This window comes from Octodon degus, unplaced genomic scaffold (genome assembly GCF_000260255.1).
Source record: "Octodon degus isolate 3935 unplaced genomic scaffold, OctDeg1.0 scaffold00214, whole genome shotgun sequence".
Classification (NCBI taxonomy): domain Eukaryota; kingdom Metazoa; phylum Chordata; class Mammalia; order Rodentia; family Octodontidae; genus Octodon; species Octodon degus.
The window spans coordinates 1,827,343-1,841,229 of record NW_004524790.1 but is presented as its reverse complement, the minus strand read 5'-3'; the positions used below and the strand labels follow the sequence as shown (position 1 = coordinate 1,841,229).

General features: G+C 59.6%; 2 protein-coding genes across 2 annotated transcripts; both read left to right on the top strand.

Annotated features, from left to right (window-relative positions):
• The first annotated feature begins 1,288 nt into the window (after nucleotides 1–1,288).
• Znf358 (zinc finger protein 358) lies at nucleotides 1,289–3,105 on the top strand. Its single transcript, XM_012517798.2, has one exon. The coding sequence runs from the start codon at nucleotides 1,327–1,329 to the stop codon at nucleotides 3,037–3,039; it is 1,713 nt and encodes a 570-aa protein (XP_012373252.1). The 5' UTR covers nucleotides 1,289–1,326; the 3' UTR covers nucleotides 3,040–3,105.
• Nucleotides 3,106–4,496: 1,391 nt separating this feature from the next.
• Nucleotides 4,497–13,774, top strand: Mcoln1 (mucolipin 1). The gene is made up of 14 exons (XM_004644900.2): nucleotides 4,497–4,673; nucleotides 6,692–6,897; nucleotides 7,790–7,957; nucleotides 8,031–8,196; nucleotides 8,772–8,883; nucleotides 9,138–9,234; nucleotides 9,402–9,501; nucleotides 9,878–9,984; nucleotides 10,058–10,207; nucleotides 10,339–10,440; nucleotides 10,776–10,898; nucleotides 11,124–11,339; nucleotides 13,323–13,453; nucleotides 13,542–13,774. The coding sequence occupies exons 1-14, from the start codon at nucleotides 4,643–4,645 to the stop codon at nucleotides 13,576–13,578; spliced, it is 1,746 nt and encodes a 581-aa protein (XP_004644957.1). The 5' UTR covers nucleotides 4,497–4,642; the 3' UTR covers nucleotides 13,579–13,774.
• Nucleotides 13,775–13,887: the final 113 nt, after the last annotated feature.

Sequence of the window (13,887 nt, the reverse complement as noted above, 5' to 3'; positions counted from 1 at the left end):
CCAGTACCCCAGAAAGGCCCCGGCCATTGTTAACCACCCTCCAAAGTCTGTAGGTCTGAATTCTGGAAGCCTCTTTCTCAGAAACTCGGAAGGGTCCAGTGCATTCTTCTCTCCCTCACCAGCCAGGAAATGGGGAGCCCCTGCTTCCCCTCCTCGGGGTGATCTAAGGGGTCCTCCACCGCCCCTTAGGATCGGCTTCCATCCTTCAACGGTTGGGCCTGGGTCTCCTGGGCCATCCAAGAACTCAACCCTTCTCCACCTCCCCGGTTTACCACTTTCCCCTAGAGGGCTGTGCCTCAGTGTGTCCCTTCTCCAGAAGGAAAGCCGGAGGTCTCCCTCTCCCCACCCCAGCTAGGCATCTCCCCAGCAGGTAGCTTTGAGCTCCCTGCCACCCAAGAGCCCACCTACCCCAGCAGTGAGGCAGCACAGCTTGGAGAGAATACTGCTTGACTAGAACCCACACCCTGGCCAGGGCTCAGTGGCTTGGGAATCTCTCCTCCGTGGATAGATTCTCCAGGTTCCTTAAGAACCCACAAGAGGGTCCCTATTGGGGATTACAATGCACTGTCTTTTAGGCAGTTGGAGAGATGTCTGCTGAAACCTATCCCTGCCTTCCCCACAACCATGAACTCCCTGCCTCCTTCTCGAAGCAGGAGGGTTGCCCACCTACAGTCTGCTGCCCCTGAGAGACTATGCCGGGGGAGCAATGAGGTCTGGAGTTCAGGTCGTCCTCTAGCAGGAGGCCAAGAGGCCAGCCAGGGACCTAGGAGGGGAGCCATGTAGCCTTTGCCTCCCGTTTTTCCCCAGGCAGAGTTAGTGCTCTGTACACTGCCTGGGGAGGAAGATAGCTAGAGATCTCCCTCCCAACCCCCACCCTCACCACCCTGAGCCCTATCTGCCACCCCCAGCTCTGCAGTGGGAATGCAGGCCATGGGGCCTGACAGCCACCCTCTTCCCCACACGGGAACATAGGTCTGTCTTCCACAGGACCCAGTCTGCCCAGCACAGGCGCCCAGGATGGGCAGGGGCAGAGCGGAGGAACTGGGCACCTGAGACCTCTGGCTCAGGGTCCTGTGACTTCCGTCCTAGGACTTCCATCCTACTCAGGGGCTGAGTGGAGAGGGTCCTGCATGTCCTGCCAGGGTACCCTGGACGGAACTTCCTGGCTGATGCCAGAGAAGAAAAAATAAGCTTCCCGTGGTGAAAGACGAGGGAAAGAGCCAGTAGCCTGTCCTCCTAAGCACACTCCCCCGAAGGTCCCTCCACTCAACCCCCTCCTCACCCACAGGTCCTGTCTCAGAAACGACCTGTACTTCCACACCCGGCATGCGGCGGTCAGTCCTAGTCAGGAACCCGGGCCACAAGGGCATGAGGCCCTTCTATGGAGAGCTTGACTCTGACTCCGAAGACCGGGACCTGAAGCCTGAAGATCTGGACCCAGTTTCTGAAGATGCAGACCCAGATCGAGAAGACCTCAATGCTGTCTCTGAAGATATGGACCCTGGCTCTGAGAATCTGGAGCCCATCTCTGAGGATCTGGACCCCAGCACCCAAGCGCCAGGCTCCATCTTGGGGAACCCAGACTCCGACCCCCAAGATCTGGACCCCATGTCATCAAGTTTCGATCTCGATCCAGATGTCATTGGCCCTGTACCCCTGGTCCTCGACCCCGACAGCGAAGCCCTCAGCCCTGCCACGGCAGATGTGGACCCCCTCTCCTCCAGCGTCACTGCCACTCCTGAGATCCTGGCCACCAGCCCCGCGGTGCTCCCTGCCCCAGCCAGCCCGCCCCGGCCCTTCTCCTGCCCTGATTGTGGCCGCGCCTTCCGCCGCAGCTCAGGGCTGAGCCAGCACCGCCGCACCCACAGCGGCGAGAAGCCCTACCGCTGCCCCGACTGCGGCAAGTCCTTCAGCCACGGCGCCACGCTGGCGCAGCACCGCGGCATCCACACGGGCGCGCGACCTTACCAATGCGCAGCCTGTGGCAAGGCCTTTGGCTGGCGCTCCACGCTACTCAAGCACCGCAGCAGCCACAGCGGGGAGAAGCCACACCACTGCCCCGTGTGCGGCAAGGCCTTCGGCCACGGTTCGCTGCTGGCGCAGCACCTGCGCACGCACGGCGGCCCGCGGCCTCACAAATGCCCTGTGTGCGCCAAAGGCTTCGGCCAGGGCTCAGCGCTGCTCAAGCATCTGCGCACGCACACGGGCGAGCGGCCCTACCCGTGCCCGCAGTGCGGCAAGGCCTTCGGGCAGAGCTCAGCGCTGCTGCAGCACCAGCGCACGCACACGGCGGAGCGCCCCTACCGCTGTCCGCACTGCGGCAAGGCGTTTGGGCAGAGCTCCAACTTGCAGCACCACCTGCGAATCCACACCGGCGAGCGGCCCTATGCTTGCCCGCACTGCTCCAAGGCCTTCGGGCAGAGCTCGGCGCTGCTGCAGCACCTCCACGTGCATTCCGGGGAGCGCCCCTACCGCTGCCAGCTGTGCGGTAAGGCATTTGGCCAGGCCTCCAGCCTCACCAAGCACAAGCGGGTGCACGAGGGCGCAGCTGCCGCCGCCGCCGCCGCTGCCGCCGCCGCCGCTGCTGCCGCTGCTGCCGCGAGTTTGAGCCTCGGGGCTGGCCTGAGCTCTGCACCCATGGTGAGGCCCCGGAAGGTCTCTTTCCTGGGTCCAGATGCCGTCTCTGTGCTGGGCTCTGGCCTGGGCCTCAGCCCTGGCCCCAGTTCCGGCTGCGACCCTGATCCTGGCTCCCCTTCCGATCCCAACCCCAAACTCCTCACTGGTTCCGGATCCACCCTCAGTCCTGATTCGGATGAATCCTGTCACCCTAAGCCTGATCACAGTGCTGACCCTGACCTTGTGCCCAGCCCTGACCAGGAGTCTGATCCCGGCCCTGACCCAGTGCCCAGCCCAGATCTCAACGAGACCCAGTCAGACCCCTGCTCTCCCACCCACGCCACTGTCAGCCCAGCCCTCCCTGCTGGTGAGAGTCCCGCGTGGGTCGAGGAGCAAGGGGCACTGCTGGGGCCTGATGGCTGAAGGGGACACCATGGGGCATCTGCGGGGGGCCTGGGGAAATTGTGTGTTGTGCACTTATTAAAACTCTCCCACTACGTTCTGCCTCCATGTTGTGACTTGCCTTCCGTGTTCTCTGTGGACTGTTGGGTCCACCAGAGGTGGGAAGGTGTGGTCAGGGCCAGCTGTGCACCTGGAGCCTGACCCTCCAGGTCCCCAGCCCTACCCTTCCGGGAGCTCCTCCAGGTCTGGCTTGCTGAGGCAGGAAAAGGCTCCCCCAGCAGGGGACAGGGCAAAATGTCCTCCCTTTAGCTTTTCCACTCCCCCTGGCGTTTCTAGCATGTTGATGGCTGGTGGTCTGATAATGGAGGCTGAGAGGAGAGCAGCCCTAGCCCCTCAGCCCCGAGAGTCGGCCCTTGACTTTGGAAGTTCACAGCTACACCGCTGGGTAGATGCATGCTGTACATTTATGTGCTTCACAAATGCCTGCTAATTCTTAGGTCTTGGCGGGGAGCAAGATGAATGTGGCCTTGCTCTTTAACAGAGCTCATCCATCATATTTAAGAGTATCAAAAATAATTACAGTGGAGGAACATTCTAGAAGAAGCATAAGATTTCTAGTTTAGAGGGAAGGACATCTTTCCTCAGAAGAATTATCATCCCAGTACCACTAATCGGGTAATCAGCAATGTTGGCCTAGCTTAGTGTGATGCCCTTCCATTGAGTTAACTCTGCCTACACCTGCGAGGCTGGTGACACTCTGGAGTGTCCACATTTGGCAAAGGAGGAAACAGCCACATGGGAGTCTAAGGGACTTGGGAAAATGTAGAACTGGCAGATGTAGGACCTGGATGGGAACTGCCTGCCCGCAGAGCCCAAGGTCTTAGCTTACGCAAAAGTGCGTGAAAAGGCCCTGGGGTAGCCCCATGGATGAGCTGTAGACCCCTGCAGCAGGGGAGGAGACCCCAGCAGTGTCTGGCCGAGGACTGTAAGGAAATGTCTTTGAAGGCGCTTCTGCCAGCTGCATGGAGAGCGGAGTTGGGGACGGAGGGCGTGGTGGGGGGGAGTAGCAGCAAGAAGGGGCTAGGCTGCGCGGGTGTAAGCCAGGCATGTTGGGGGCTCTGGGTTGGGGCTACAGGGGTGGGGGTGAGTGGTTCAGGAAATGGGGTTTGCTGATGAGCTGGGCAGAAGGGACTTCTGGAAGAAGATAGGTCTGGAATCATCACACAGCACCAAGGAGGGTGAAGGGTCAAGCTGTGGACACTGGACTCAGGAGACTGGCACCAGGCGCAGGTCACAACCGAGCCTCGGTGGAACAAGCCTCTCCCTTCGGCGCTAGGACCGCGCGACTGCTTCCGGCCCACCCCGCCCCGCTCCGCGAGGCTACATCTGCGGCACACATGCGCACTGTTCTGGGCTGGGCCCGGCTCCGCGCAGTGGGTGGGGTTGGCGGAATCACGTGGGCCCAAGGGCGCCCTGGTCACGTGACCGCGGTGCGGGTCAGCTGATGCCGAAGGGTTTGAAGCGGCGCGGCGAGGGTGTGAGGCCGTAGTGACAGCGGCGGGCGTCAGGTCCGGACCCTGGCTGCCCCGCCGCGCCCGCCGCCTCCCGCGCTCCCCGCCCGGGCATGGCGGCCCCCGTGGGCGGCCGTGGCTCAGGTGAGGGCGGGCGGGGGCGGGCGGGCAGGCTCTGCACCTCGGGCGGCGGGACTGCCTCGCTCCCGCACGCGGGCTCGGATCGGAGCTCCCGAAGGCAGGCGGCGGGCGGCGGGCGGCGGGCGGCGAGCTTCCCACAGGAGCGTTGGCGCCGAGAGCGCCCCCGGCTGGCGCTCAGACCGCGGCGTAAGCCCCGCGCTGGCGTGTGAGGTCCCGGAATGCGGGAGATGGTGCTCTCGGCTTCCCCGAACTCAGGCGGAAAGCTGGAGGGATGACTCTTCAAATCCAGCGACTGACTCAACCCGAGCTCCCAAGCCCGTGCAGTCTCAGCCTTTTTGAGCTCAAGTTGTGGCTGCCCAAACCTCCGCGCCCGGCAGAGGTCTTTCGGGAACCTGGATGAAGAGATCAATTGCAGATAGTGGGCTGGCTGCTGGGTGTCCCAGGTCGAAGGCTCTGGGGTGGGTTCGCAGTGATCCAAGCTAGGGGGCAGGGAGGGCGCAACGCAGGGCCCGCCTCCTGGCTTCCCTTCTGCTGGATTGTAAACAACAAGACTAGCCAGGCTCCAAAGGGAGGAACCAGGAGCTTGGATCTGGCGCTGGCAGAAGTGGTGACTGTCCGTATGCATCCTGACAGCTCTGCACTGGTGGCTCCGTGGTAGAGCGCTTGTGTAGCATGTTCAAGGTCCTGTATCTGATCCCCAGCACCGCCCAAGAAAAAATATCTTGACAGCTTGGCCAGGCAGGCGGCAGGACCTAGAAAAAAAATCAAAGTTCTCCCTGTGGAGGGAGTCGAGTGTGTTAGGTGTAGTTTGGGGCTAGCGTGGATGGCTGTGACCCCAGCAGTTGCTGAAATCTTGAGGGTTCTCTTAGGCTCAAAGGAAAGAAGCAGTGATTGACATAGCTTCTTCCTGAAGATGCTGTAAGGTCTTTCCTGCACTGTCTTGCCAAATCCTCAGAGCAGCTGTAGGATCTCCTCTTTAGCAACAGACTTTTGTTCTTCTTTTGTTAGAAAGTGTTCATGGCAGAATTTCACTGTGGGGCTCAGGTTGACCTTGAACTTGCTCGGCAGGCCAGGCTGGCCTTAAACTCATGAGCCTTCTGCCTCAGCCTCCTGAGAGCTGGAATTACAAGCACGTGCCACCACTTGGCAAGACGGATGTTTTCCATTTCTGCTTTTTACACGAAGGCTTTAGGGAGGTATCCTGGGTCTAGAATTTGACTTTAGAAGCTGTGTGGTTGCCAGCACTTGGTGCCCTCAGTGAGGATGAAGTAAGTTGGTCCACAGGTATGTTTCACTCTTATGTAGGAGAGGATTGGATCAGAGTTGGGATGGGAAGCAAGCACTGTGCCACTTATTTTTGAGACAAGGTCTTGCTAACTGGTGTGGGCCAGCCTTAAACTTATAGTTGTCCTGCATCAGCTTTGCAGGTACTTCTTGTTGGGCACCCTTCTCCAGGTGTGGTTTATGAGCCACCTGTCCCCTGGGTGGGGTTGGGTTGTCATGAACTCAGAGGTCATCCTTCAGGTATTACTTGTCTAGAGAAAATGACTATGAGCTCTGTTGTGCACTCGTGCCTGGAGGCTGGGATTGGGATTTTCTCCGGGGGCCTAGAATATTCTTTAGGCACAAAGCTGTGACAGGAACGTTGGTAGAATGTTCTGATAGTCAGCAAGTGTCTGCCACTGTAACAAACCCTTTCTAGGCATCAGGCCCTCCGCTCCCCTGTGAGAGATGATTACCATTCCACTTTGCTGACAGGGAAACTGAGGCTCAGAGAGGCCGAGTATCTTTTCTGAGAAGCTGAGTAGCAGGTTTGAGAATCGGCCCCAGGTCTCACTCAAAACTTCTGAGAAGCCCTGCATAGAGCCATGAAATGTTGTTGGTTTTCTTTTTTTTTTCCTCAGAATCCCCAAAATGCTAGAGCATGGAGTTGAGGACATGTGGGAACCTGGGGGACCTGTTGGGGAAGCCAGAGATGGGAGCCACCCAGACCTGGTTCTCACTGCCTCTTCTGTTCCCAGAGACGGAGCGGCTCCTGACCCCCAGCCTTGGATATGGCACCCAGGCTGGGGCTTCCCCAGCCCCTCCGACACCCCTGGAAGAGGAAGACCTCCGCCGCCGGCTCAAGTACTTTTTCATGAGTCCCTGTGACAAGTTCCGGGCCAAGGGCCGCAAGCCATGCAAGTTAATGCTGCAGGTGGTGAAGATCCTAGTAGTCACCGTGCAGGTGAGACCTGCCAGCAGGTGGTCCATCCAGGAGCTCTCAGAAGGAGAGGGTGGCCCTCAAGGGCCTTATCCTGACCCCTTGCAGCCACACAAGGCCAGAACTATGACCGGCTCCAGTGAGGAAGCCGCTCCTTTTGAGTGTGCGTGTGCAGCAGCTCATTTTGAGCTCACAGGGGTGCCCTGAGGTCCTGGCAGTGCCGTTGCCCTTCTGGCGGCCGCTGAGATATTAAGGGATTTGTACAGAGTCACACAGCAACCTAGGGGGCTAGGGAGATAGCTCAGCGGCACAGGTGCCTGCCTGGCAAGTATGAGGTCCTGAATTCGATTCCTAGAACTCTTAAAAACAACAAACAGACGAGCAAAGAAAGGACTAGTACAGGTTCACCTAGCAGCCAAGCCCAGGGAGATGGGATTTGAACCTCTGCAGTCTGGCATCACATAGATTCTCAAAGAGAGCTGCCCTCGTGGCTAAACCAGATGCTCTGCCCTCGGCCCTGCCAGGCCTGGGACCGGGCTCTGGGTTCTCGGGACCCAGGGCTGTCCAGTCAGTCTCTGTGCCGTATTCTTGCTCTGGACTGAGGCTGGGACTTGAGGCTTCTGCCCCTCTTAACTTCTCCTGCATCAGCTGCCCGGTAACGGTTCTTACCCTGGAGGTTGGGGTCACGCACATTCACTGTGATTGTGAGGCAATAGCTGCCCCTGGAGCAGGGCTTGGGGTCACCATGGTGGATGTGCTCCAACATTATGCTGGGGTTGGGGTCTGTGCGCATCGAACAGGCAGACACGAGTCCCACCCCACCCAGGGGCACCCCCGGGGCTCCCTCCTCCTCTTCCACTTGTGCCCGAGCAAGGCCCTGCCCTGGCAAAGCCAGCCTCCCCGGCCCTTTCTCCAGCTGATCCTGTTCGGGCTCAGCAACCAGCTGGCAGTGACCTTCCGGGAAGAGAACACCATTGCCTTCCGCCACCTCTTCCTGCTGGGCTACTCAGATGGGGCGGATGACACCTTAGCAGCCTACACGCGGGAGCAGCTCTACCAGGCCATCTTCTATGCCGTGGACCAGGTGAGGCTGGCAGGGCAGGGCATGTGTGGCCAGGAGCCAGCGGCACTCACAGCTCCCTCCTTCCTGCCCACAGTACCTGCTGCTCCCAGAGGTGTCGCTGGGCCGCTATGCCTATGTCCGGGGCGGGGGTGGTCCGTGGGCCAACGGCTCGGCCCTGGCCCTCTGCCAGCAGTATTACCACCGAGGCCACGTGGACCCCGCCAACGACACCTTCGACATCGACCCCACTGTTGTCACTGGTAGGTGGGCAGGGCAGGCCTGCACTGTGGGAATGGCCTGGAGGTGGGCGCGGGCTCTGCTGGCCTGGCCTGGCCCGGAGTTGGGCGCGGGCTCTGCAGCAGAGCGGCTGCTTAGCGTGCATGAGGCCCTGCGTTCCAGCCTCACAACCAAAGGAGAACAAAGTATAAAATCCAGGTCGTGCAGGAGATGGGGCCACCCAGTCATGGACAACTTGACCTGTGCAATGTACTCCGTGGTGCGCAGGACACGCAGAGCCAGGCGTTGTTATCATTGTCTTTATTTGAGATAGAATCTCACTGTGTAGCCCAGGCTGGCCTCAGACTGGTGGTGATCTTCCTGCCTCAGCCTCCCAGGTGCTGAGATGACAGGTGTGCACCACCACATCTGGCTAGGTGTTATTTTTTAATATCATTTATTTATTAAGGTTTTGGGGATCCATGGAGTGCCAGCCCCTGCCTTGGGGGGCAGCAAATGTTTAAGCATACGGAGGAAAGAGAAGGTCTTTGGGGACTTGGGACAGACCAGCCCAGGCCTCCCCCACTCCCTGAGGCCCTTCCCTGACTGCTGTTCTCAGACTGTATCCAGGTGGACCCCCCCGAGAGACCCCCTGTTCCCCCAAGTGACACTGTCACCCTCTTGGAGGACGTCAGCTCCAGTTACAAGAACCTCACGCTCAAATTCCACAAGTACCACATGCTCCCTGGAGGGGCTGGGGGGCTGGGGGCTCAGGGCTGCGGGTGGGGTGGAGCAGGGAGCCGGGGCTGTATCTGACCCGAGCAGCAGCTTCCCTGCTGGTGGGCAGGGCCCACCTAGGACCCTGTGGCTGCTGCCTGCAGCTCACTTCTCCGCAAGCTGCAGAGCCAGCGAGGGCCAGCAGGGGCACTGGCGTTTGGGTTGGGAGCCAGTCAGGCCCCTGCCTCTCACCCCAGCCTCCCCCTAGGCTGATCAACGTCACCATCCACTTCCAGCTGAAAACCATCAACCTGCAAAGCCTCATCAACAACGAGATCCCTGACTGCTATACCTTCACCATCCTGGTGAGGATCCCACTTCCTCTCAGGGTGTCTGGAGAGCCCAGGTGGAAGAAGGCGGTGTGGGCTGATGGGGCCAGATCGACCGTTGTCAGGCAGATCTGGAGAGATGGGGCGGGCGTGGTGGTGCCCAGGTTCACTCTGCCTCCTCCTACGCCTCCGGGCCCCTGCAGATCACGTTTGACAACACGGCGCACAGTGGGCGGATACCCATCCGCCTGGAGACATGGGCCCACATCCAGGAGTGTAAGCACCCCAGTGTCTCCAGACACGGTGAGCCCTGCACACAGGCCAGCCAGACCTGCGTGTGCTTCTCTAGGTTGAGCCAACAACCCACCACAGGCTCCCAGATTGGGACTGACTGCGAGTCCTGACTCCCTCACCCCTGTCCTAAGTAACCAGCCCATTGATGGGTCAGAACCAGCTGTACAAGCCAGGTGTGGTGGTGCACTCATGTAATCCCAGCACTCAGGAGGCTGAGGCAGGACGATCACCCTGAGTTCAAAGCCTGCCTACGCTACATAGTGAAAGCCTATCTCAAAAACTCCAAAGTAGAATTCAAAAGCTATCCACACAGCCCTCAGCCCGCCTCTGTCCCAGCCTCCCGGGGCTGCTGCCCCCTTGGTCCTACCCACCTCCGCTCCCACAGAGGACAACAGTTTCCGGCTACTGTTCGATGTGGTGGTCATCCTCACGTGCTCACTGTCTTTCCTGCTGTGCGCCCGCTCGCTGCTCCGTGGCTTCCTGCTGCAGAAGGTGGGGCTGCGAGGCCGGAGGCTGGAGGGTCTGGAGCCTGGGCAGAGACCCCTGACCCCGTGTTCTTGTGCAGGAGTTCGTGGGCTTCATGTGGCGGCAGCGGGGCCGGGTGATCAGCCTGTGGGAGCGGCTGGAGTTTGTCAATGGCTGGTATATCCTGCTGGTCACCAGCGACGTGCTCACTGTGTCAGGCACTATCATGAAGATTGGGATCGAGGCCAAGGTTGGTCTCTGTGCTACAAGCCTCATCGCCACATCCTGGCCCCACCGCCAGGCCTCACTGAGACCGTAACCCTCCGAGGGCCGCTGGGGCCGCTGGGGACACAAGTGCGATGACATCTCTCCTGCCCCCAGAACCTGGCCAGCTATGACGTCTGCAGCATCCTCCTGGGCACCTCCACATTGCTTGTCTGGGTGGGCGTCATCCGCTATCTGACCTTCTTCCACAAGTATAATGTGAGCTTCACATCAAAACTCCTCCCCCCACCAAATAAACCCTCCTGTGAAAGCAGCCCCCAGTCCCTAGTGATGGCTGGCCACGAGCATCTTCCTATACCTGCCCACCCCAATTTCACCCGTCCCTGCACCCAGACAGGGCCATGGGAGCCTCCCTCTTGCCCTCTCCTGGCAATAGGGCACCCTTGGGTCCTCCAGGGCCCCCAGGACATGCATGCCTGTTCCAGACTCTTCCCCAGCCTCCAGCCACAGCTGTGAGCCCCCTATCTCTTCCCCCCTCTGAGCGTCAGGTTGGGTCCCTGCCATGCCTTCAACGGGGTCACTCTGCCCCCCAGATCCTCATCGCCACACTTCGGGTGGCGCTGCCCAGCGTCATGCGCTTCTGCTGCTGTGTGGCCGTCATCTACCTGGGCTACTGCTTCTGTGGCTGGATTGTGTTGGGGCCCTACCACGTGAAGGTATGGGGGTCCAGGGCCTGAGGGGCACAGCCGCAGGGTCCCTAGTTCCCCTCCCTTGAGTTGGAACCCCAGTCCCTCTGTGGAGGCCTTGATGAGCCCCTCTGGTACTGCACCCGCCGCAGCAGCTTTGCTGCCTGTCCCCTGTGGCCTGACATGGACCCTGTGATCCTCCCATCTGCATCATGTCCCGCTGCACTCTATCACTGGTCCTCTCACCGCCTGCAGTTCCGCTCGCTGTCCATGGTGTCTGAGTGCCTCTTCTCGCTCATCAACGGGGACGACATGTTCGTGACATTCGCAGCCATGCAGGCGCAGCAGGGCCGCAGCAGCCTGGTGTGGCTCTTCTCCCAGCTCTACCTCTACTCCTTCATCAGCCTCTTCATCTACATGGTGCTGAGTCTCTTCATCGCGCTTATCACAGGGGCCTACGACACCATCAAGGTCAGCCACTCCTGGGCCTGACGTGCTGGTGCACGGGCTGCCTGCCTTGGAGGGTCCTGGGCAGTACGTGGGAGACACTGCAAAGTCCAAGGGAAAGGTGGCTTGGAATCGAGGTCCGCAGGGAGCGCAGATGCCACCCCAGTGCTGTCAAGGTGGAGCAGGTTCCTGCGTGTGCCTTACCCGCAGGAAATGGGGTCAGAGTTCTGGGAATTGCCCAGCGTTGGCCGCTGAGCCGCAGGCAGGGACTCCAGAAGAGGTGCTCCTAACCTGTGACTACTGGGGAGGCTGGGAGCAGTGGGGTTCCTGCAGGCTGACAGTCAGAGAAAGCAGGATGCAAGAGCGGCCGAGGGCAGGATTGATTTACTTACTTTTTGTTTTGGTCTTGTTAAAATAGTGTTTCACTGTGCAGTTCAGGCTGGCCTTGAGCTCACTTTGTAGTCCAGGCTGGTCTCAAATTCACAGTGATCCTCCTGCCTCAGCCTCCTCAGTGCTGGGATTATAGGGGTGCGCCACCACACCTGGGCTAAAAGCAGGTGGTGTGGGGGAGGGTGCTGGGCTGGTACTGGGATTCGAATTCAGGACCTTGCACTTGCCTGGCAGGCACTCGTGCCACTGAGCTATATCCCAGACAGGGTTCTTTTAGCAGATGGACCAGGGCGTCTGGTGGGCCAGGCTCTGTGCTGGACACCAAGGAAAGTAAAGCCAGGGGCAAGATGGATGATACACTAATGGAGGGCCAGTGGCCAGTGACTGGCTGGAGACAGGTAGAAAGGCTATGTCGAAGATTCCTGTCTTAGTCACTTTCCTCATCACGGGGACAAAGTGCCTCAAAGCTGCAGCTGAAAGGATGGTTACCTTAGCTCATGCTCTAGAGCTTTCAGTCCTTGTGTGGTGAGCAGGTTCCCGGCAGAGGTGGCGTGGTGGGAAGACCTGGGCAGGCATCTCACCTTATGGTGCTCCGGAAGCAGACAGACTCTGAGCTAGACCCCCCCAGGACATGCCCCTGGGGCCCCTCCTTTTCTGACCAGGCCTTCCTGCCTAACATCACATTCAGCTACAGCACTCCTGTGATATGGTTACCCTTCAAAAGCCCCCACTTTGGGTGCATGAGGCGTTAAAGGGACATCTAGCTTGAGCCATGAGTTCTGTTCTAAAATGGATCCAGGAGAGCTTCTAGAAAGTTCTGTCCATGAGGCATCTCCGGCAACACGGGCTACTTAAAATTTGACTTCAAATGTAATTTATTTTAAAAGATGAAATTCAATTGGATGCTCTCGACCACCCACATATCAAGTCCAGAAAGCCAATGTGGCTAGCAGCTGCAAGTTCGCCTAGGACCGTGGTGGCGAACCTTCTAGAATGCTCAGTGATAAAGGCCTACTGTGGCACCCATGCCATAGGTTGGCCACCACCAGCTGAGATAATGGTGCACTCCCAACGTGTCGTGTCCCAGAGGCCTAGCCTGAAGAGGGGAGGCCAAGGGGCAGCACTCCTGGGGAAGGAAATGCAGATGCAAAGCCCTATTAGCCAGGAAGGACTCCGAGCAAATGGCGGGTCTGGGGGGTTGAGAGCAGGAAGGTTTGGAATGGGGCCTGCTACTGCTACGTCCTGTACCTGGCAGATGTGCTTACCCCTGCCACCTGCGCCCCCTCCAGGTTCCTGACTGGGGCCTAGGAGCCACCTGGTCTCTGAGGTCGGTAGCATCTGCTCTGCCCCCAGGTTCTCCCTGGATGTCCAAGCACCTGGGTTGTGGGAGACCCTCTACAAAAGGCACCAAGCTGTCAAAAGGAGGCACGGGCCAAATTCAGAAGTCAGGGAAAGGTGCTCCATGTAAGCACATGGCAGGAACAAGAGGTGGGCTGAGCTAGTGCAAAGGCCCCGATGTCCAGTCTCCGTGGTGATGGGAGGAACCCCGAGGAGATGCCAATGGCAGGGGCGACCTCAATGGGCCTTTCTCGCGGCCCTCCCGGTGCCCCTCCCCAGCACCCCGACGGCGCGGGCGCAGAGAAGAGCGAGCTCCAGGCTTATATCGCACAGTGCCAGGACAGCCCCACGTCTGGCAAGTTCCGTCGCGGGAGCGGCTCAGCCTGCAGCCTGCTGTGCTGCTGCGGAAGGTTCGGGTCTGCCTCGGGTGCAGAGTAGGGCTGTCGAGGGGGAAGGGAAGTGTGCTAGAGAAAACCGACCAGCCTTCCTCTCCTCCAGGGAGACACCGGAGGACCACACGCTGCTGGTGAACTGACTGGACCGCCGCTGCCGCTGGACTTCATCCTGCAGAGTCCCGGGCTCCCCAAATTCTCCCCACCCCCCAGCCCCCGCTGCTTATTTATTTTCGGTTTAAAGATTGGCCGCCTGCCACGGCCAGTCGGGGCGGACACAGGGGAGGGGAGGGGAGGGGGAAAATAGGGAGGGTGTTAAATAAACAGGAAAAGAAACTTGTTTTCCTTTGTAAGTGGCAAGACCCCTCATGCGCCGGTGCGTCCTTGGTCCCTTTAAGGCACAGCCACACTCCGCAGGGCCGTCTCGGCCTGACCTTCCAAGCATGGCAGGG